This window comes from Phalangium opilio, unplaced genomic scaffold (genome assembly GCF_054372755.1).
Source record: "Phalangium opilio isolate 3A_F unplaced genomic scaffold, DU_Popi_V2 ptg000041l_1, whole genome shotgun sequence".
NCBI lineage: Eukaryota > Metazoa > Arthropoda > Arachnida > Opiliones > Phalangiidae > Phalangium > Phalangium opilio.
The window spans coordinates 2,340,969-2,363,960 of NW_028324165.1; the positions used below are offsets into that span (position 1 = coordinate 2,340,969).

General features: G+C 38.5%; 3 protein-coding genes across 7 annotated transcripts; 1 reads left to right on the top strand and 2 right to left on the bottom strand.

Moving 5' to 3' along the window:
- Window positions 1-1,821: 1,821 nt before the first annotated feature.
- LOC149679300 (uncharacterized) lies at window positions 1,822-11,009 on the bottom strand. Its single transcript, XM_089835007.1, has 3 exons — window positions 10,980-11,009; window positions 10,242-10,787; window positions 1,822-2,867 (listed from the first exon to the last, which is right to left on the bottom strand). The coding sequence occupies exons 2-3, from the start codon at window positions 10,489-10,491 to the stop codon at window positions 1,939-1,941; spliced, it is 1,179 nt and encodes a 392-aa protein (XP_089691133.1). The 5' UTR covers window positions 10,492-10,787; window positions 10,980-11,009; the 3' UTR covers window positions 1,822-1,938.
- Window positions 11,010-13,461: 2,452 nt separating this feature from the next.
- On the top strand, window positions 13,462-14,954 carry LOC149679301 (uncharacterized). 4 transcript variants are annotated; one of them, XM_089835004.1, is made up of 4 exons: window positions 13,462-13,664; window positions 13,739-13,834; window positions 13,912-14,067; window positions 14,125-14,954. In XM_089835004.1, the coding sequence occupies exons 2-4, from the start codon at window positions 13,753-13,755 to the stop codon at window positions 14,748-14,750; spliced, it is 864 nt and encodes a 287-aa protein (XP_089691130.1). In that variant the 5' UTR covers window positions 13,462-13,664; window positions 13,739-13,752; the 3' UTR covers window positions 14,751-14,954. The 4 variants fall into 4 exon arrangements, with proteins under 4 accessions (XP_089691130.1, XP_089691131.1, XP_089691128.1 ...); XM_089835005.1 differs by having other exon boundaries at window positions 13,915-14,067; XM_089835002.1 differs by having other exon boundaries at window positions 13,462-13,834.
- A 510-nt stretch (window positions 14,955-15,464) lies between these two features.
- LOC149679302 (uncharacterized) lies at window positions 15,465-17,478 on the bottom strand. 2 transcript variants are annotated; one of them, XM_089834996.1, is made up of 6 exons: window positions 17,204-17,478; window positions 17,089-17,116; window positions 16,732-17,008; window positions 16,601-16,657; window positions 16,081-16,528; window positions 15,465-16,005 (listed from the first exon to the last, which is right to left on the bottom strand). In XM_089834996.1, the coding sequence occupies exons 3-6, from the start codon at window positions 16,990-16,992 to the stop codon at window positions 15,554-15,556; spliced, it is 1,218 nt and encodes a 405-aa protein (XP_089691122.1). In that variant the 5' UTR covers window positions 16,993-17,008; window positions 17,089-17,116; window positions 17,204-17,478; the 3' UTR covers window positions 15,465-15,553. The 2 variants fall into 2 exon arrangements, with proteins under 2 accessions (XP_089691122.1, XP_089691121.1); XM_089834995.1 differs by having other exon boundaries at window positions 15,467-16,528.
- Window positions 17,479-22,992: the final 5,514 nt, after the last annotated feature.

The window sequence follows — 22,992 nt, forward strand, 5'->3', positions numbered from 1 at the left end:
ACTCCGTTCAAATTCTAGCTAAATAATTGAAACCATCTACTACTACCAGAGCTGATGACGAAGTTAAAGTAATTAAAGACGTACTACGTCAAAACCTGAAGAAACTTCAGACAATTTAAGTTGAAATGAAAGTTCCGAGGAGTCTGGTGGCAAAAATGGAACTCGTTCGAAAGAAGAAAAGCTCAAACGTTTGGAAAAGCGCTTGGAACAATTCAAAAAACGTATCCAAAATCGCCAGGAAAAGGTTATGAAAAAATTTGAGAAGAGATTGGCAAGAATTGAGAAAAATATTGAACGAAAATTGAAACAACTTTCCGCCATGAGGGTCAATTTTGCCATGGAAGCAACGAAACTAAATAATACCTTGGAGAAATTTAAAAGGGAGATGAACAATAAAATTAGTCAATTATTACGGTAAGCGAAGATATAATTACTGTAATTTCAGTTGTAATATTAATTGATGTTAAATATAGCATTTGAGACGACATTGTTACTAATAAATTTTAATATTCGTTCGTAACGGTTTTATGAATAACTAGCAAAATCATATTATTATTATTATTACTTGTAGAAACAAGTTGGGAAAACCAAAATATTACCTCTCCGTGTCAAGAAGATTATATAAACTTAAGTATCCAATGAAAACGTTATTATGTTTCTGAGTTGGGGTTTCCCATTTTTGTTGTTGTTTTGAAAAATATATCGCAATGCACGGGCCTTGATAGATATAGGAGGCAATGAATGAAATATATCACAATGTACGGGCCTTGATAGATATAGGAGGCAATGAATGAAATATATCACAATGCACGGGCCTTGATAGATATAGGAGGCAATGAAGGAAATATATCGCATGCACGGGCCTTGGTAGATATAGGAGGCAATGATAATCTCTCTCTTTGCACGAGAGGTTTATCTTTAATATTTAAATAAATATAATTATTTTTAATTATTTTAATCTTCAATAATTAACATTAATAATAGTTAAATCGTTTAAAATAAAGTTATACCTATTATCTTCTCAAACTTTGCTAATATTGACGTTTAAAGTGAAGGGTACCCCTCTTGCCCGCTTTTTTGAAATTTGGGGTATATATACGATTCGTTTCCATTATAATAGTAAGGAAAAAGCGCAATTGCGAAAACCTTTGGTGGCGATCCCACCTCAGGGAGGCTAGACGTTTCTCGTAACCCTAGCTGATCGCCGCGTATATCCTAAAACCAAACGATGATAATGGAGTAGAAGCCAATGATACAGATTGGTGTCTATGTGGAATAGACGGAAGACCAGTGGATGGTGGTGTTAGAAGCCAGTGTAAGTGCAGACTGGTGTCAATGTGGGATTGACAAAGAACAGAAAATGGTGGTGATTAGAAGCCAGTAAGAACAGACTGCTGTCCGTGTGGGATGGACAAAGACCAGAAGATGGTGGTGTGAGAACTCAAGTAGAGGAGCCATTTCCGTGACTGTGGAAGCAGTTCGGAAATGGCGAACACGTTTGCTCCGATACGCAAACTGCGAACGCGGTCACGTGGGTGTAACAACGGACAGACAGACAGACACACAGACAGACACACACACAGACAGACACACACACAGACACGGCCGTTACAGAACCTCTCCTGGACTACGTCACACGGAGAGGTAAAAAGGTTCGGCGTTGCCCGTTAAGACATTTGGTTAGTTCCGGCCGCCATTTTGATATACTGCAGAATATTTAAAGCACACAACCATAGAGCCGGTATGGTAATTATTCGGTAATTAAGGGTGCTTACATTATTTCTAGGATTGGGAAGTTTTCTTAGAGATTATCTAATACAATTGTAAAGAACAGTAATATTTATTCAGAAAATGAAAACATTTTGTAGTACAATAAATTTAGTAAATGTTCTTTCCAAGTTTGCCGAGTACCCTTAACTATAATCCATTTTATTGTTCCTAGTGATTACTACGTTGATGTTGGATTAAATGACTCTTCCGTACGCTGCCATAATCACAATGATCACATTTGAAGGGTTTTTCACCACTGTGATTGCGTTGATGTCTGATAAAATCATCCTTCCGTGTACTAGCATAGTCACACTGATAGCTTTTCAAGGGTTTTTCACCACTGTGATTGCGTTGATGAGTGATCAAATTATTCTTCCGCGTGCACGCATAGTCACACTGATCACATTTGAAGGGTTTTTCAAAACTGTGAATGCGTTGATGTGCGATTAAAGTACACTTACGAGTACTAACATAGTCACACTGATCGCATTCGAAGGGTTTTTCACCACTGTGAATGCGTTCATGTCTGATCAAATCATGCTTCCGCGTACTTGCATAGTCACACTGATCACATTTGAAGGGTTTTTTACCGCTATGAATGCGTTCATGTTTGATAAAATCATCCTTCCGCGTACTTGCATAGTCACACTGTTCACACTTGAAGGGTTTTTCACCACTATGAATGCAACGATGTCTGATCAAAGAACCCTTGTGCGTACTTTTATAATCACACTGATCACATTTGAAGGGTTTTTCACCACTGTGAATGCGTTGATGTGTGATCATATGATACTTCCGCGTACTTGCATAGTCACACTGATTACACTTGAAGGGTTTTTTACCGCTATGAATGCGCTGATGTTCGATCAAATTACACTTCCACGTACTTGCATAGGCGCACTGACCACATTTGAAGGGTTTTTTGCCACTGTGAATGCGTTGATGTTCGATCAAATGATACTTCCGCGTACTTGCATAATCACACTGTTCGCATTTGAAGCGTTTTTCTTTGGTATCCTTTCGAATGTCAAGTTCAAGCTCCCTTTCATTTTCAGGTGAACATTTGTATCGAGTTGAACATTTTTTCTTGGATTTTCCTACAGAAAGGAAATAGATTAATATCTCATATTATATCATACAACTCGCATCACAAACATTTCACTGTTCAAAGGCAATTGCTATAACAGGTTATGCTTGTTGTGTTATGAACTTTAACACCTTTAAATTTCTATAAAAACGTAAACTTTATTGCATTACTTACGCGCGTCTGTATTTGCCTCTACGGGACTTAAAGTAACAACTAACATAATAATGGAAGGGTACGATATTTATATACTTCTTATCTGTAGACTTTAAGCCCTATCAAGCGGGCTGATCATAAGCTGATAACACATCCTCTCCCATAAGTTAAATTTCTACATTACAATTCAATATTTACAACTACTTTACAGTAATGATTTTAGCTAATTAATTACAAATTAAGTCTAACAGTTTGTTTCACTTGGCGGCCACTTCTGGTGTGTATTATTGCTGTGTGTTCGTTACTCCTGGCATCCGGAACTCTTGCAGGGTCAAGTGTTTCATTCTGACTGGTTGATGGTTCGGTCGGTAGATTATTCGTCAATGGATCTGGAATTGAATTCTGATCGCCGACTATCGTTGGTTCTGTATTAGTAGCTTCCGTTGAGATGGTTGGTGCAACAGGATACTGAACAGCGTGGTTTAGGCACATCTCTTTAACTCCAGTGGGATGTAGTATGTGACGGGTACCAACCTCCCGTTCTTTTGGCATTGGTACCAAGTGAAATCGATTTCTTCATAGCAAACCATTGGGCGTTTGGATTAGGTATGATCGGGGCTCAGAACTTGTAGAGATGGGCCGATACCAGTTTAAACCGATACCGATATGATCCGATACTTGGGAAACCGATCCGTACCGATACCGATATTTTACCCGATCCTTCGTTTAAACCGATATCAAACCGATACCGATATGGTATCGGTATCGGCCCATCTCTATAGATAATTCTCGATCCAATTTCGGTACTTTAGACTATAAAACTGGCTTATCATACGAAAAACACATTTTAGACACTAGTTACGTTATCCAAAAATAGTTGAAAAACTGTGCTGTCTCAGAGTTTAGGTCTTGAGTATTTATTTTCTTCAAAAAATATCGGGCAGAAATATCGGTTCATTTTTAACCGATACCGATATATCGGTTAAAGCCAAATATCGGTACCGATACCGATATGGTATCGGTATCGGCCCATCTCTAACTCAGAAGTTTGGTCTTGTACGGTCCCTTGTACTCTTAGATCTGTGACCCACACTCTCTCTCCTCTCGAAAGTGTTTGCAATGGTTTCACCCGGTGACGGCGATCATAGTCTTCCTTCTGTATCTGCCTACGTTTCTCTTCACGTTTGAGGACAATATGAAACGGCGGTATTTGTGGCAACAGCTCGTTGTTCGATATGGGTAGGGTTGTGCGGAGTTTTCTGCCCATCAATAATTCCGCTGGACTATATCCGTTGGCTAACGGTGTCGACCGATATGCTAGAAGTGCCACATTCGGGTCCTTGCTCTTTTTCAAGGTCTGCTTTATGATTTTCACGGCTGCTTCTACAAATCCGTTACTTTGTGGGAAATTCGGGCTTGACGTCACGTGCTGGAATCCAAATTTCCTTGCGAAAGCGGTAAAAGTTGATAGTAGTTTATTTTGAAATTGTGGTCCGTTGTCGCTCCTGACTTGCTCGGGAATTCCATGCGTGGCGAATATTGATTTCACGTGATTGATGATAGCAGCTGATGTTAAGTCATTGAGGTTTCGAACTTCGAAATAGCGAGAGTAGAAGTCTGTTACCAAGAGATACCACTGTTTCTCCAGGTAGAAAAGGTCCATTGCCACTATTTGCCAGGGACGGTCTGGGAATTCGCTCGGAGAGAGTGGTTTTCTTTCGTGCACGCCGTACATTTCTTTACAGTTTCTTCTATTTGCTTCGACAGTCCTGGCCACCAAGCTGTAGATCTTGCTCTAGCTCGACATTTTGTTATGCCCTGATGGCCCTCGTGTATTCTATCCAAAACGTCGTGTTGCGTTTCGCTTGGTATTATTATTCTGGATCCTTTCACCAGAATATCTTGCTGGACGGAGATCTCATCACGGTATGGATAATATTTAGCCAGCTCTTGTTTTAGTTCCCTTGGTTTTGGCCAGCTTGATTCCGAATACTTCGTCAACGTTTTGCAGGTATCGTCTTGCTTTTGTGTCCTTCAGACTTCAGCCAATCTTTCATCAGATACAGGAATGGAAGCCGTGACCAACTGAATATGTGCCGCGATTTCTTTTTCTAGCTCAGCATTACCGGTTTCTGGTAACGGGCCTCTTGATAAGACATCTGCTATGATTAAGTCTTTTCCTGGCGTATAATAAACAGTATAGTCATATCGCATTAGACGGATACGTAGTCGTTGTAGTCTAGGTGACAGGTCGTCAAGTGCCTTGGTTTGCATTATGGCTACGAGTGGCTTATGATCGGTCTCGATCAAAATCTGAAGTCCCAAGATGTAATCTTGAAATCGCTCGCATGCCCATGCCATGGCTAAGGCCTCCTTCTCTATTTGGGCGTACCGTACCTCCGCTGGACTTAACGTCTTGGAAGCGTAGGCGACGACCTTCAATTGCTTGTTCTCTTGCTCTTGACGGAGAACGGCGCCGATGCCATATGATGATGCGTCCGCTGATACTATGGTTGTCAGTTTTGGATCATATAGTGACAACACAGGCTTCGATGCGAGGATGGTCTTAACTTCCTGGTAGGCGTTAGATTGTGAGACGTCCCAAAACCAGCTATTCTTCGTGCTTAAAAGTGCATTTAATGGTTGAATGATGTCGGCCATCCTTGGGATGAACTTCCCCAAATAGTTTGCAAGACCTAGGAATCTTCTTAGCTCCGTGGGATCCTTCGGTTCCGGAAAATTCGTAATCGCTTGAACCTTTTCCTCGTCCGGGCTGATTCCATTTTTGTCGATAACATGACCCACAAACTTGATACGATTTACAGAGAATTGGCATTTCTTCAAATTCAACGTGACGCCCGAGTTTTGCAGTCGTCCTAATACAGCACGAAAGTTTGTGTCATGGTCTTGCTGTCCTTTTCCAAAAGGTAGAATGTCGTCTAAGAGGTTTACATTCCCTTTTACTCCCTCAAGGGCGGTGGAAATGAGACGCTGGTAATATTCCGACGCTGACGTTAAACCAAACGGCAGACGATTAAAGTAGAAGCGTCCAAACGGGGTGATGAATGTTGTGAGTAATGCTGATTCTTTATGCAAATGGACTTGCCAATATCCACTATTGGCGTCGAGTTTCGAGAAGATTGTTGCACGGGCCAATTGTCCAAGCAAATGGTTTACGTCAGGCAGTTGAAATCTCTCACGTCGAATGAACTGGTTTAATTTGGTAAAGTCGACGCATATTCGTAGATCGCGTTTCCTCCTCAACGTTGTGTCGTTGTTTTCATTACCCTTGTATTCGATCTTCTTTTTGACAATTACCATCGGGCAGAAGTCCATTAAATTAGCCTAGGAAGTGAACAATTACAATGCCTGGTATAGCGTACGTCTCTGCTGGGATTAAAACTCCTTCTGGCTCCATGGATAGGGGCTTAAATTTTTCCCCCTTTCCTAACACAGTTAGAAATCTCGAGCTCCTCTCTAGGAAGTCTTTCTTGACGTGAGCGGGGCGTGACTTCTTCAGCCCATGAACGCTGGATCTTTAAAGGGTAGATTGTTTGCTTTATAAAAAATTAAAAAAAGGAACGGCCACGGTTGTTAAAGGGAGGGTGAAGTAGAAAATCAAGTGGTTTTTTATCGATTATTCTACTAAATATAAAAAGGCAGGGGGTTACGCGATTGGTCGGACGTCCTCATTTAAAATTATCCTTTAAATCTGAACCTTATTTGAATTTTAAAATCATTCGGAAGTATTTCCTGAATGTTTGACTATGCAGACTGGTCTTGTAATTAGTAGAAGAATCGATAAAAAATCACTTGATTTTCTACTTCACCCTCCCTTTAAATAGTTTTTATTTCAATAGGTTTATGAAGAGTCATAAAAAAACTGAATGACCTTGACTGTTCCAAAATTCACACCCCCATCCCTTCTCCTATGCTAAAGAGAGCTCGGTTTTACAGTGGAAGGGGGCGTTTTCGGCCAATAGTTTTTTCTCTCTCGATAGGGCAAATTTTGGCGTACGAGTCGCACTTAAAATTACCGCGAGGTGGCGAAGGTGTCGCCCTTCTTCAGTATTGCTACACAAGAGAGGGGAGTCCCAAACCCCGCCTTTGGTTACTTCCTAGGCTAATTTAATGGACTTCTGCATCGGGGCACACCAGTCGGTAGGCTCCTCTACTTTTGAAATTTCGCCTTTCTCGATCATGTGCTCCAGTTCCGCCTTAGTGTCGTCCAGTAGCGCAATTGGCACTCTTCTTGGGGTAACTAATGCGAATGGAACAGCATTTGGCACCAACTGAATCTTGTAAGATGTTTTCATCTTTCCCAGGCCGTTGAAAAGTGCAGGGAATTCCTTGACGGGATTCACCCTTGATCTTGTCTCTGTTCCGATATCTTCAATCATTTGGATCAGTCTAAGATCCTCGCTTGCCGTTAACCCCAACAATGGAAGTTGTTGTTTCTCGATAACGTAGAGATATTCATCGATTCTTACACCGTGGTATTCCAGCTGAACTTGGATTCTGCCTTCCGTTTTCAACCGTGTTCTTCCCGGTCCATACAGCCTTTTGTCTGATGGTAAGAGCGTCACCTCAGTTTGTCTTGGTTCATACCAGTCCCAAAGTATGGCAGAAACTTCTGCTCCGGTATCCACTTTAAATTCGACCAACTCGCCGTTTACTTTGACTGGTAAAATCCATTTCTTGTCCCGTTCCTCTGATACGGAATGGATGTACGTGTCTTCTTGCGGCATAATCTTGCTAGCCGAGTTGTCTTCCTCACGAAATAGATTTTCCAGGTTGATATACAACTCATGGATTTCCATGTCGTCTACGGAAATGGCTCCTAGAATGACATCTTCCATTTCGACTTGGTTAATAGTGGTTTTTCGGCAGTACTTCGCAAAATAACCGACGACGTGACATTCGTGGCATTTGCTGCTCTTCGCTGGACACTTGTCTCGGGAATGACTTGCTTGGCTGCCGCAACGAGGACGTCCTTTACTGTTCTTCGTTGTGTTGAACGGTGGTTAGTTCTTCGTTATGTTGTCGTATGTGCGCTTCTTACGGTTTTTCCAATCCGACTTGTAGCTGCACTCACTTGCGCGTTTGTTGTTCGGTTGGGTTCCAATTCGGTCTACTTGGCTAGCTGGTTTGACTCCATTTAAATCCAGCTGTTCCCGTTTCCGATCCTAAGCACTTCTGACCGTCTGTATAGCTTGGTCTAGTGTTAGCTTCGGATCTTCTTGTAGCCGCTCTGATAAGTGTTTGTTGCGTATTCCAACGACGATTCGGTCTCTTATCAGTTCGTCCCGTAGGATACCGTATTCGCAATGTACGGATAAAGCGTATACTGCGGTAATAAATTCATCCGACGTCTCACCTTCTCGATGTGTCCTTGTATTGAATCTTGCCCTCTCGTAAATGGTGTTTCTGCGTATTACGAAGTGTTTATCAAACTTGTCCAATACTACAGAGTATGTCTTCTTTTCCGCAGCCGTCAGTGTGAACGAAAGAAATATGTCATCTGCTTGATCTCCCATGAGATAAATTAACGCGTTGACCAGCTCTTCCTCTCCTTTTGAACTGAGACCAGAGGCATTACGGAAACGTTCGAAACGGCGGCTCCATTTTGGCCACTCGCTCGGGCAAGCAAAGGTGAAAGGATCCGGGGTTGAGACTTGAAACACGGGCGCAGATGCTGGCACAGCGGTCATGTTGAGTTGTTTTTCTTTTTAAGTAGCAATAGGTAAGCGTTACAGTCTAGCGTCCGCAAACACGATGATAGAAGCTGGACCACGACGGCACGAAACGCGTTACCGATACTCTTGAGAAAACGAAAATTTAAAAAAAAACTACGCGGTTATAGAGCGCTCGCGAAAGTTTCTTCTGACACCATGTTCTGTTATGAACTTTAACACCTTTAAATTTGTATAAAAACGTAAACTTTATTGCATTATTTATGCGAGTCTGTATTTGCCTCTACGGGACTTAAAGTAACAACTAACATAATAATGGGAGGGTACGATATTTATATACTTCTTATCTGTAGACTTTAACCCCTATCAAGCAGGCTGATCATAAGCTGATAACACAATGCTTAGGCTTAAAAAGACACAAAGGCAAACAAAACAAGTTCAGAAACAACTATAATCCATGTCCGAGTCGAAACAGCGGTTTCCAAACACCTGACCTTACCAAATCTAATATATGCGTTGAGAACGTAGAAGATTCAAACTTGATCCCACATTAGACACTTGTGTAACACAGAATGCAAACTTCACCATAATAAACGTATAATAAAATATACGCCACAATATGAACAGACATATTCTGCCATTAAAAGTCTGTAGGTGCAAAGTAGTGAAAAAACACAAGTACGAAGTCAAGGGTAAAGTTAAGCTTAGCGAAAATTTTGTGGTCTGTCTTGCTTCTGCTGAAACCAACTAGCACCAGAAGTGATGAAAAAGATGAAGTTATTAAAGAAGCAAATTAAGATTCAATGCAATAACATATTAATCAATTATTATGGTAAAATTTTTATTCTTTAATAGCGAAGATGATATTCCATTTTTAATATAAATATTGTTAATTATAGTCAAATAAAGGGCTATATTCAATATTGTTCGTGAAGGATTTATAAATAACTAACACAAACATAGTATTACTACCAGTTTCCCGTTAAGACGTTAGGCTAGTTACATTTCACAATTTTATACTACGATATAGCCTGTCGGGTGATTAATTCGTAACGATAGGCTTTTACAATTTTCCCACGAACAAAAACGTTTTTCTTGGTGAGCGTCTACTACATTTGACAAGAGCAGCAATGTGTGAAACGAAAATGAAAAAGTGTTGCGCAATTGACACATTTTGAAATGGTTCTTTCCAAGGTTTAAATTGCTGAGTATGCTTAACTTCAATCCATTTTATTAGTCCGTGTGATTATAAAGACGATGTCTGATCAAACTAATCTTCTGCGTGCTGCCATAATCACACTGATCACATATGAAGTGTTTTTCAATGCTATTAATGCGTTGATGTGCGATCAAACTAATCTTCTGTGTACATTTATAGTCACACCGAGCACATTGGAAGGGTTTTTCGCCACTATGAATTCGTCGATGTCTGATCAAACTAATCTTCTGCATGCTGCCATAATCACACTGATCACATATGAAGGGTTTTTCGCCGCTATAAATTCGTTGATGTAAGATTAAATGAACCTTCTGCGTACCTTTATAGACACACGGATCACATTTGAAGGGTTTTTCACCACTGTGAATTCGTTGATGGATGATCAAATTAATCTTCCACGCACTTGCATAGTCACACTGATCACATTTAAAGGGTTTGTCAACACTGTGAATTCGTTGATGCCTGATCAAACCATCCTTCCGCGTACTTGCATAGTCACACTGATCACATTTGAAGGGTTTTTCACCACTGTGAATGAGTTGATGGCTGATCAAAGCATTCTTTTGCATGCACGCATAGTCACACTGATCACATTTGAAGGGTTTTTCACCACTGTGAATGCGTTGATGTTTGATCAAATTACTCTTCTGCGCACCTTCATAGTCACACCGATCACATTTGAAGGGTTTTTCACCACTGTGAATGCATAGATGTCTGATCAAATCAGTCTTCCGCGTACATGCAAAGTCACACTGATCACATTTGAAGCGTTTTTCTTTGATATCCTTTCGAATGTCAAGTTCGAGCTCCCTTTTATTTTCTGGTGAATATTCGTATCGAGCTGAACATTTTTTCTTGGATTTTCCTACAGAAAGGAAATAGATTAAAACCTCAAATGATATCATAGAACTCGCATCACAAACATTTCACTGTTCAAAGGCAATTGTTATAACAGGTCATGCTTAGGCTTAAAAAGACACAAAGGCAAACAAAACAAGTTCAGAAACAATAATCTATGTCCGAGTCGAAACAGCGGTTTCCAAAGGTTTGACCTTACCAAACCTAATATACGCGTTGAGAACGTGGAAGATTCAAACTTGATCCCACGTTAGACACTTGTGTAATACAAAATGCAAACTTTCCTATAATAAACGTATTATAAAATATACGTGACAATATGAACAGCCATATTGTGCCATTAAACCTCTGTCGGCGCATGATAACACCTACAAATTAGTGAAAAAAGACAAGTACGAATTCAAGGGTAAAGTTAAGCTTAGCGACAATTTTGATGATTCCTAACCTAATATATGCTTTAAGATTGTGGAAACTTCAAAAAAAAAATCAATGGTAATAAAAATAGACTTATAAAACAGATTCTACATTATTTGTTTCATTGATATTCCACGTGAACCTCGAGGTGCATAAACCTATGACTGTTGAATATATTTGCAGTGATGTAACCGGGTTCGATCAAGGAGCGGGAATGGAAGCTTTCCCCCTGATTCGATTAATTAAACTTATAGAACCGTCTGAGTCTCTATTTAGAGACAACGCACAGTCTGCTTTATGCCTTAGTGTGAATTTTAATTTCGATCCGGCCCGAGCCGTTAAATCTTTGCAGACAATTGTAATTAAACATTAATGTGCATTGCACATTACATTACCTAAAGAAACTTTGTTAAACAGCCCGATATGTACCTATCCTATGAATGTGTTTATGTGCAATCAAGCTACTCTTCCGAGTGCTTCCAATTCACACTGATCACATTTGAAGGGTTTTTCGTCACTGTGAATGCGTTGATGACAGATCAAATGATTCTTCATCGTGCTGGCCTAATCACACTGATCACATTTGAAGGGTTTTTCAGCACTGTCAATACGATTGTGAATGCGTTTATGTATGATCAAATTACTCATACGATTACTACCATAGTCGCACTGATCACATTTGAAGGGTTTTTCACCACTGTGAACTCGTTGATATATTATTAAACTACTCTTGTGCGTGCTGGCATAATTACATTGATCACACTTGAAGGGTTTTTCACCGCTGTGAATGCGTCGATGGATGATCAAATCGTTACCAATTTCCAATTTATTCTGGCACCCCCTCTCTATTGCCAAAGTATTTTGGGCCGAAATAAGCACCAGTGATGATAAGATAAGAGTGAAGATCCTTGGGAAAGGGATCATTTTAAGGGTTTGTTTCATTATTCAAGTGCTACAGTTCAAATTATGGAGAATCTTAAAAATAACATAAAAAGTGTGAACGTTTCGTCCAACACATATAAATATGTTACAACCACAACGACTGAAAATTAGCATAGATTAGCGGCTTTTTGCCCAAGATTAGTTTTCATCTAACTTTAAAGCGGAATTTTTCGGCCTGATTTTCCGGCAGGGAGTCTGTGTCTCCCACATTCGCGATTTTTGGAAGATGAAAGCCAAACAAGGTCGATCTCAGAGCAGTTAAATCATGTTCACGTCTGATCAAAGAACCATTCTCGGAGCTAGTATAGTCACACTGATCACGTTTGAAGCGTTTTTCTTCAGTACCATTTGTAATGTGACGTTCAAGATCACTTTTATATTCAGAAGAATATTTGCAAAGAGTTGAACGCTGCTTCTCGGATTTTCCCTTCAAAAAGCAAACAAACTGAAACTTCCTTACAATTTGAATCAAACACATTACTATGTTCAATAGCCCTTGATAAAACCGGTCATGCCGAGGACTAAAATGACACAAAGTTAAAGAAAACAAGTTCGGAAAAAACATTAGTACCACTCCGAATTGAGATGACTGTCTCCGAAGATTTTACTTATCAGAAAGTGGAAACTAATGGTTGTTAATTATTAAGAAAATATTTAAGGTTTTAGTCTATTGCAATATAAATATGCTGATAAAATAAATTGGAAGAAAAATGATATGACTGCCGTTATTGAAAGGCGTTATAATGTCCTCTCTTCTTTCTTGTTTCTAGGTGATCGAGTTAAAATGCAAGTAACTGCAATTCGTTAACACGTAACACCAAATTAAGCACTTTGACTGGCGTTACCCTTTTGAGCAGAATATGATGGTGGAGAAAGTGGAAAATTTTCAATAAGTCGGATATCATTATAATTTGAGGATATGAAGGCCACTTCTCCGAGGAAGGTAGACACTCAGTGTAAGCGGTGTATGTGACAAAATCGCGATTTACTTATTGCAACGATTGAGTCAGAAGAAAAGAAATCGTCTTGGATAGTTTGCAACGACTATAACATTATTTTTCCGAAAGGCTCAACCCAAATCGCAAGGATGTTTACCTTAACACCATTTTCTCTTTAAAATCCTTGTTTCCCCATTCATTAAGTTATTTTCAATGCATTACAAATTGTGTCCATTACATTTTCAATAATAGATCGTTTCATCTTTCATTATCAGTAAGACCAAAAGCGGTAAGGCTTCACACACAAAGTATGCATCTTGGGCCATAGGTGAGCTACACGATATATTCGAAACGCCTCGTATAGAACCTCCTAGCACGCGAACATGGATTAACTAACGCTAGGGATTGTTCGTTCCAACTAAAAGATGAAATATGCTTGTTCCAAACGCCCCCTAGCAGCAGGTACTATCCCTAACAGGAAGTCATTAGAAAATTGGACCAAATATCACGTGTCCTATGACGTCAAAATTTAAAGACCAGCCTGTCGTCTGCTTTGAAACATATTTTTAAAATGAAAAGCTGAAGCAACAGTGGGAGTTATAAATCATTACTTTTGTTGTCATGAAATATAAATATAAGTCTTTCAAGATATTCATTTGTTTAGTTGTTTACCAAAATATGTTCTCGAACCATACATATGAATTACTCGGTATTTCTCGTCCAATAACTACAACATTAAGTTATGGAGAAAGTTCCTCCGGTAAGTAGTGTTGGTAAAGTAGCAACAATTTAAATTAAATGCACGTTTCATTCATGTTTCATTGATTGTCATTACAGCAGACGAGGACTTAGAAGCAGTATCACGGGATTTTGAGGTTAAGGAAATTTCTAATGAACCAACACCTCCATTAACAAACATAGTTAATGCCGTACCAAATACGAAGAAAAGGAGATGCACACCCAAACCAAAGGGCCGTGCCCAAATTGTCGAGCGTAAGCAATACTATAAACTTATTACCAGTTTCATTATATCATAACCTGCATTACTAGAAAACGAGTATGATTTAATGTTTGAAAAAACATGGCAAAAGAGCTTAACTGCAGTAAATAACGAGTTTGAAACATACGCTGATGAGGAGAATCCTGTCAATGAAATGTTGAAAGATTTTATTTGTTCAATGCAAGTAAATGGAGATTTGTACTCGGCATTGAAGAAATTACTGGCCACGTTATTTACCAACACCAAAGAAGAGTTTGTGCATACTACATTCAAAGACGCACTAAAGCTGGATTTTCATACTTTAATAAGTAACATTCGTACTACTTACAAAAGTACAATACCAGACCTTGAAATGCTGAAAGGATTGCATGTATTGTTGCAGCATTTGTACTCTATTGGAAAGTGTTACGAAAGTAGTTCACCTAAAAATGATTCATATCCTCCACTAAAAGAAGAGAAAGACAATCTATATTATGTTATTGGATACATTATAAATAAGCTTCTCAATCACAAGAGTTCCAGCGAAGCAAAGAAGGTGGGAAATATTTTAATAGAAAATGATTTTGAAAAGGTTCCAATTAAGTTTCGCAAATGGGTTGAAAGGCAGGACCGTGATGTGGTACAAATTGTAATTTCGTTTAAATGTTCCTTTTATTTGTCAATGACGGTGCTGTGATATGATTGGCACAAATTTTAATTTCGGTGAAATGTTCCTTTTTATTTGGCAATGACGATACAATGGTAAAATTGTAATAAACTGTGATATGATTGGTATAAATTGTAATTTCGGTTAAATGTTCCTTTAATTTGTCAATGACGATACTATGACAAAATTGTAATAAACTGTAGTATTAAACTGTGTTGCCACCACCAATCTTAATTTTTACACGACCCTCTTTTAGACATTGTAATTTTGGTGCACTACGGGAATATTTGTACAAGGTTGGCATTGAACCAGCTTTACAAGCTTGGCGTTGCTTACTAAAGTATTGCTCTAGCGGGTCTTGATTAAAATGGTCTGTTAGAACAAACTTTGCTCCTTTATCCAATAGAAACGGCACTAGTTCCAAAAGGCAATTAGCTAAAATTCATAACTAATTAGAAATAAGGTTTAAATATCTAGGAAAAGTAACTATTACTTGTTTGCCGCAAACCCGACAAAGTTTCCTGGCTAAGCAACATTTTGTTTTTTTCGGATCGTTTCATGGGTTTTTCAGCAACGTACTGTTCCCACTCTTCCAAATAAACAAGGAATACATCTTTCAGCCACTAAAACAAATAAATTTAAGTAAGGGTCAAATATCACATATTATAGCAACCAATTTACCTTAAGTCGAGAATCGTTTTTCGACGTAAAAGGGCGAATATTTGGGTTTCTGGAATGATCAACTAAATGTCCAACGTTCATGATGTCGAACCATTTATTGAATATTTCAATAAATCGAATTAGTTCTCGCGATGATTCCCCGAACTCCAGTTTCATGGCGTCTCCCCTCGCTTCTTGATATGTCTTTCAAGTTTAATCTTCTGACGTTTAATTTTAGCCTTTAAATTTAATGCACTGTTCGTTTTCTCTCTCAGCTGACTAATAAGTTCATCTTTTGACAAATTGCGGTAAGGAGTTAATGTTTTTTGGTTATTATTTTTCGATCTTTTTGCCGTAATTCTAAAACTGTCTCGTTGCTTTATACAATAGAAACATCGTCTAGTTTTTTGTTTTAATAGAGCTAGGCAGCACCTTTGACTGTGAATGGCACCCAAGTAGTCTTCAAATCCCAAGGGTTGCATGCGGGTTTTGAAAATTTGTTTGTACTTTTCTTCGCCGTTTCCAATACATATTCTTAACTCTGACATAAGGGCAATGGTTTTCTGTAGTTCTTCTTGTGTTTGAATGCTTTCAGGCAATATTGCTAAAATTGAGGCATCACTCACTGCATGATTATTTATCTTGTAAGAAGCTTGTAACTTTTCATTAATAGTAACACCTATTACAGTTAAGCCAGTACCTTCATGGATTTTTCTAACAGTAAAGTTATTCTCAAGCAATGTCTGTGACCAACCTAATAGTATAGGAAATTGATGAACCATTTTCCGCAAGTTCGGAGGATCATTATCTTCATATTTAGAGTCCACTGGTGCTTCGTTTGCAGAGTTCACTAGTGCATCATTTGCAGAGTTCACTAGTGCATCGTTTGCAGAGTTCACTGGTGCTTCGTTTGTACAGTTCACTGGTGCTACGTTTGTAGAGTTCACTGGTGCTACGTTTGTAGAGTTCACTGGTGCTACGTTTGTAGAGTTCACTGGTGCTACGTTTGTAGAGTTCACTGGTGCTACGTTTGTAGAGTTCACTGGTGCTACGTTTGTAGAGTTCACTGGTGCTACGTTTGTAGAGTTCACTGGTGCTACGTTGGTAGAGTTCACTGGTGCATCATTTGTAGAATCCATTTGCATTTCCTGATATAATAAGTAAAATTTTAATCACCACATCAGAACCATAAGAGTTAATTGCAACTCAAGAACACTAACTGCGGAGTCTTCACAGATTAATATTGAACTTTTGGGTTTCAATATAGATAACAACCCCTGGAAGAGTTAAAAAACTTAGATTAATTGTGGTTATCCTAATAATTAAGTTACCATATTTATGAGTATATTACTTTGACTTCATGAATGGGATCAGGAAACAGTTCTGTCGGCCCTTTTCCACCGACAAAATGCTTGGAGCATAAGTATGTGTCCCCACTAACCCGTTCGATTGGGTAGTCTTCCCTTGCAAGCCAATCGATCCACTTCTTACATTTGTCATATTGTCTCTTTGGTTTTGGGAAGTTCACGAAAAATACACCCTTCATGTGTGGTTTATGATTATACTGGGAATTGCTAACACAACCGTTATAAACACACCGTTTCTTCCTCATTTTACAAATAATATATCTATAAGGATATTAAATGCATAATTAGAAAGATTTACACTCTCAAATTAATTAATATCGTTATTAACACCAAACACTTACCAATCCACAATTGTCGAATATATTCAAACTTCAGAACAGGTTCGTAATTGCAGAAATAACATAATTAGTACTGCACAACCTATGAATACTTATGAGGTTTTTAATATTTACTCACCAATTAACGATTTCTCCTCTCTTATTAAGCATTAATTAAGTTTTTAATCACAAAATGTCTCACAATACAAATCCCGCCTCAATTGGGCGCCGCCATCTTTAAAATCCGCGAAACTATTTATTTTGCCTAGAGATGGCGCAATATCTACATCCGGTTTGGTCCAATAAATTGGGGGAATGAAGGGGGGAATCAATGACTACTTCGGAACATGTAGTTGGCGATGGAAATACATGGGAAACGCGGTTAGTGGACTATCCCTAGCGTTAGTTAATCCATGATACTAATCAACGTAAATTCGAACGTTTACTCTCATAAAATAACAGCGCGAAAACTTAGCGGTAAAATTGTCTCTTCACTTTTGGCATTTTCCAAAAGAAAGAAATAAAAAACACTAATTAAAACTTCTATTGGTTCTATCCAACCATTTAACGCCAAAAAATTAAATTTCGGCAATTTCCAGAAAAACCCCATATATAACTAACTAACTAATTAAGTAAATAGTTTTCGAATACCAAATCGTTTTGCTAGTTGTACCGAACCACGTAGCACATAAATTGACAACAATGACCATTAAAATAATTTTACAATTAACTTTAATCATTCTCGGCGTATTAATATTCCAATTTAAACATCAATTCAGTAGAAAATTCGCTTAATACCGATTAAGTTTCATCATCGTCTAATGCAAATGCCTTTACACACCTTTAATCATTAATTACCAAAGTTAATTATACTTAAATGAATTCGTTACGATTTACCTCATTCAAATAACCCGCTAAAAAAACATGGCTGTCCAATCCAGGCGGTAAAATAGTGTATGGCCACTTCGGCATTTTACAAAAATCACGTCAGTTGCCTACTCTAGAGCCTAGATGGCAACCCCATCCCCATCGCCGTGAAACAAATCAATAGAAAAATGGCTGTCCAATCCAGGCGGTAAATTAGTGTATGGCCACTTCGGCATTTTACAAAAATCACGTCAGTTGCCTACTCTAGAGCCTAGATGGCAACCCCATCCCCATCGCCGTGAAACAAATCAATAGAAAAATGGCTGTCCAATCCAGGCGGTAAATTAGTGTATGGCCACTTCGGCATTTTACAAAAATCACGTCAGTTGCCTACTCTAGAGCCTAGATGGCAACCCCATCCCCATCGCCGTGAAACAAATCAATAGAAAAATGGCTGTCCAATCCAGGCGGTAAATTAGTGTATGGCCACTTCGGCATTTTACAAAAATCACGTCAGTTGCCTACTCTAGAGCCTAGATGGCAACCCCATCCCCATCGCCGTGAAACAAATCAATAGAAAAATGGCTGTCCAATCCAGGCGGTAAATTAGTGTATGGCCACTTCGGCATTTTACAAAAATCACGTCAGTTGCCTACTCTAGAGCCTAGATGGCAACCCCATCCCCATCGCCGTGAAACAAATCAATAGAAAAATGGCTGTCCAATCCAGGCGGTAAATTAGTGTATGGCCACTTCGGCATTTTACAAAAATCACGTCAGTTGCCTACTCTAGAGCCTAGATGGCAACCCCATCCCCATCGCCGTGAAACAAATCAATAGAAAAATGGCTGTCCAATCCAGGCGGTAAATTAGTGTATGGCCACTTCGGCATTTTACAAAAATCACGTCAGTTGCCTACTCTAGAGCCTAGATGGCAACCCCATCCCCATCGCCGTGAAACAAATCAATAGAAAAATTGCTGTCCAAAACCAGGCGGTAAGATATGATATCAACACTTTCGGCAATTTCCAGAAAAACCCTATTTAAAGCTAACTAACTAATTAAGTAAATTGTTTTCTAATACCAAATCGTTTTGCTAGTTGTACCGAACGATGTAGCGCATAAATTGACAACAATCACATTTTAAATAATTTTATAAGTAACTTTCTTCTATCTCGGCATTTTAATTTCCTAATTTAATTATTAATTAAAATGAGAAACCCCTTAAAACCGATTATACTCTATCATTGTCTAATGCAAAGAGCTTTAAATGCGTTTATTCATCACTAATTAAATTTAATTTTACTTTAAAGTCTTCATTACGATTTCTCGCATTCAAATAACCCACGGCCAAAAATGGCTGTCCAAAACCGACGGTAATTTAGTGTTCTATACTTTTTTGGTACTTTAAAAAGGGACCTAAGTTACTGTAGAGTCTATACATGGCAAACACTTTGCTGTAAAACAACTCACGAGAAAAATATTGCTGTAGGAAACAGGTGGTAAGATAGAGTAGAACTATTAAAAATATTTGGTGTTCCAAAAAAACTTACTTAAATAGTTTTTAGGTTTAATTAGGGTGTCTTATGAAAATGCCGAAACCAGGGATAGATTTAATTTTAGAAGTAGGAATGGAGAACAGAGTAATGTGGGCGCGCGTCAAAGCCCCTTCCACGGGACGGAGGGGTATGATAGAAGCTAGGCGAGTCATAGTGACAGAGGTAAAAAGGAATTACGTATTTTTCGCCGTCCACGTCAGCAACGTCATCAAAACGTAGTTTAAGTGAGTCAATAAGATGATTTAAACTTTTCGTTACGTGCTGGAGGGAGGGGCTCTATACTGGGCTATGAGTCGCATTGAAGTAAATACTAACCGTTCTACATTCCTACTTCTAAAATTAAATATATCCCTGCCGAAACTATCTTACTGCCTTGTTTGGACAGCCATTTTTAGCCACATCGTTCATTGAAGGGAGAGTGAATGGGAGAGAATTGTGCTGAGGTGATATTTTCCTTTCGTGTATTTTAAGAGGAAATAATAGAAAGTTTAAGCATAGCATTTAATTGTTTTAGTATGTTTATGTATAGCATTTAATTGCTCTATTAAGGTTAAGCATTGTGAATTATTTTTTACGTTTGCTCGATATATTAAAAGCGAAAGAGAGGATTATGGTATTACCATGGAACTAACTAACGCTAGGGACGGTCCGCAAGCGTGAATATCTGAGAAATGTTCGGTGACAACGCACCCTAGCGAGTATTTGGTGCGAACCGGAAAAGTGATTCAATTTTTTAAAAGCAGCGGGTAGCAAAAAGCCTTAAAAGCAGTTTGCTATTTCATTATTACGCATAGGTTTAGGAAAAGCGATAAACTCTGCATATTTCATGTACTGTTTTTGAGCTTGGCGATTGTCACTTCTACAATCACTATACACACAAATCCATATTTATAATTACTTTAAAAACAACGGTACAATCTTTTAAGTGTTAAATACTTAGTTCCGCAAATAAATTATGTTTCAAGGTTAGGGATAAAATGAATATCTATGCGTTAATTAGTTCCATAATAGCACAATTTACACAAATGTTACGCCATGGTAACGCCACGCCTAACATAGCATACGACTTCTACAGCAGATCCCGCATGTTAGTACTAAAACTAAATTATAGATGGCGTTAAGAATCTAGCTCATTTCCGTTTTGAATCACCAAATTTCAGGAGGGGGGAGTTAAAAGCGGGAGGGTTTATCAACGAATGTTTTTCAGAGAGACTAATGTAAGTTCTATTGGTGCGGACCGTCCCTAGCGTTAGTTAGTTCCATGGTGAAAGCGGGCGTTTTCTCGTCCTTTTAGACATACATTGTTCATTTTCAGCCAATAGTTTTTTCTCTCTCGATAGGGCAAATTGTGTCGCCCTTCTTCAGTATTGCTACACAAGAGAGGGGAGTCCCAAACCCCGCTTTTGGTTACTTCCTAGGCTAATTTAATGGACTTCTGGCTAAAGACATATTTTCTTTGCATTTTTACTATTTTCTACGATTTACGAAAAGAGAGAAATGTATGCTACTCTAGAAATGGCACCTTATAGAATCGTGGCCACTGTATCCCACGAGTATTGAATTGGCCAGGCATTAAATCTCACGTTCATGCGGACCTCTTCGTAACTTTACAGTGCATGCGAGATACTGTATAGCCTTAGATCATTGATGAGTGCTGAACAACATTGAAGTACTGCAAAATAATTTTTGCTCTTGTATGAGTTTGGAAAGAGGTTAAGGTGGCTCAAAGTTGTTTACACAAGTGCAAAATTTTTTACACAACTCTCTCTACCAGTGTAGGATTTTGCCCCCGCTCCAGTAAAAAGGTTGGCACGCCCCTGATTATTTTTGTTTGTAATACGCCGAAAACATTAAAACACTATCTTACCGCCTGTTTCCTACAGCAATATTTTTCTCGTGAGTTGTTTTACAGCAAAGTGTTTGCCATGTATAGACTCTACAGTAACTTAGGTCCCTTTTTAAAGTACCAAAAAAGTATAGAACACTAAATTACCGTCGGTTTTGGACAGCCATTTTTGGCCGTGGGTTATTTGAATGCGAGAAATCGTAATGAAGACTTTAAAGTAAAATTAAATTTAATTAGTGATGAATAAACGCATTTAAAGCTCTTTGCATTAGACAATGATAGAGTATAATCGGTTTTAAGGGGTTTCTCATTTTAATTAATGATTAAATTAGGAAATTAAAATGCCGAGATAGAAGAAAGTTACTTATAAAATTATTTTAAATGTGATTGTTGTGAATTTATGCGCTACATCGTTCGGTACAACTAGCAAAACGATTTGGTATTTGAAAACAATTTACTTAATTAGTTAGTTAGCTTTAAATAGGGTTTTTCTGGAAATTGCCGAAAGTGTTGATATCATATTTTACCGCCTGTTGTGGACAGCAATTTTTTCATTGTTTTGTATTGTTTTACGGCAATGGGGTTGCCATCTAGGCTCTAGAGTAGGCAACTGACGTGATTTTTGTAAAATGCCGAAGTGGCCATACACTAATTTACCGCCTGGATTGGACAGCCATTTTTCTATTGATTTGTTTCACGGCGATGGGGATGGGGTTGCCATCTAGGCTCTAGAGTAGGCAACTGACGTGATTTTTGTAAAATGCCGAAGTGGCCATACACTAATTTACCGCCTGGATTGGACAGCCATTTTTCTATTGATTTGTTTCACGGCGATGGGGATGGGGTTGCCATCTAGGCTCTAGAGTAGGCAACTGACGTGATTTTTGTAAAATGCCGAAGTGGCCATACACTAATTTACCGCCTGGATTGGACAGCCATTTTTCTATTGATTTGTTTCACGGCGATGGGGATGGGGTTGCCATCTAGGCTCTAGAGTAGGCAACTGACGTGATTTTTGTAAAATGCCGAAGTGGCCATACACTAATTTACCGCCTGGATTGGACAGCCATTTTTCTATTGATTTGTTTCACGGCGATGGGGATGGGGTTGCCATCTAGGCTCTAGAGTAGGCAACTGACGTGATTTTTGTAAAATGCCGAAGTGGCCATACACTATTTTACCGCCTGGATTGGACAGCCATGTTTTTTTAGCGGGTTATTTGAATGAGGTAAATCGTAACGAATTCATTTAAGTATAATTAACTTTGGTAATTAATGATTAAAGGTGTGTAAAGGCATTTGCATTAGACGATGATGAAACTTAATCGGTATTAAGCGAATTTTCTACTGAATTGATGTTTAAATTGGAATATTAATACGCCGAGAATGATTAAAGTTAATTGTAAAATTATTTTAATGGTCATTGTTGTCAATTTATGTGCTACGTGGTTCGGTACAACTAGCAAAACGATTTGGTATTCGAAAACTATTTACTTAATTAGTTAGTTAGTTATATATGGGGTTTTTCTGGAAATTGCCGAAATTTAATTTTTTGGCGTTAAATGGTTGGATAGAACCAATAGAAGTTTTAATTAGTGTTTTTTATTTCTTTCTTTTGGAAAATGCCAAAAGTGAAGAGACAATTTTACCGCTAAGTT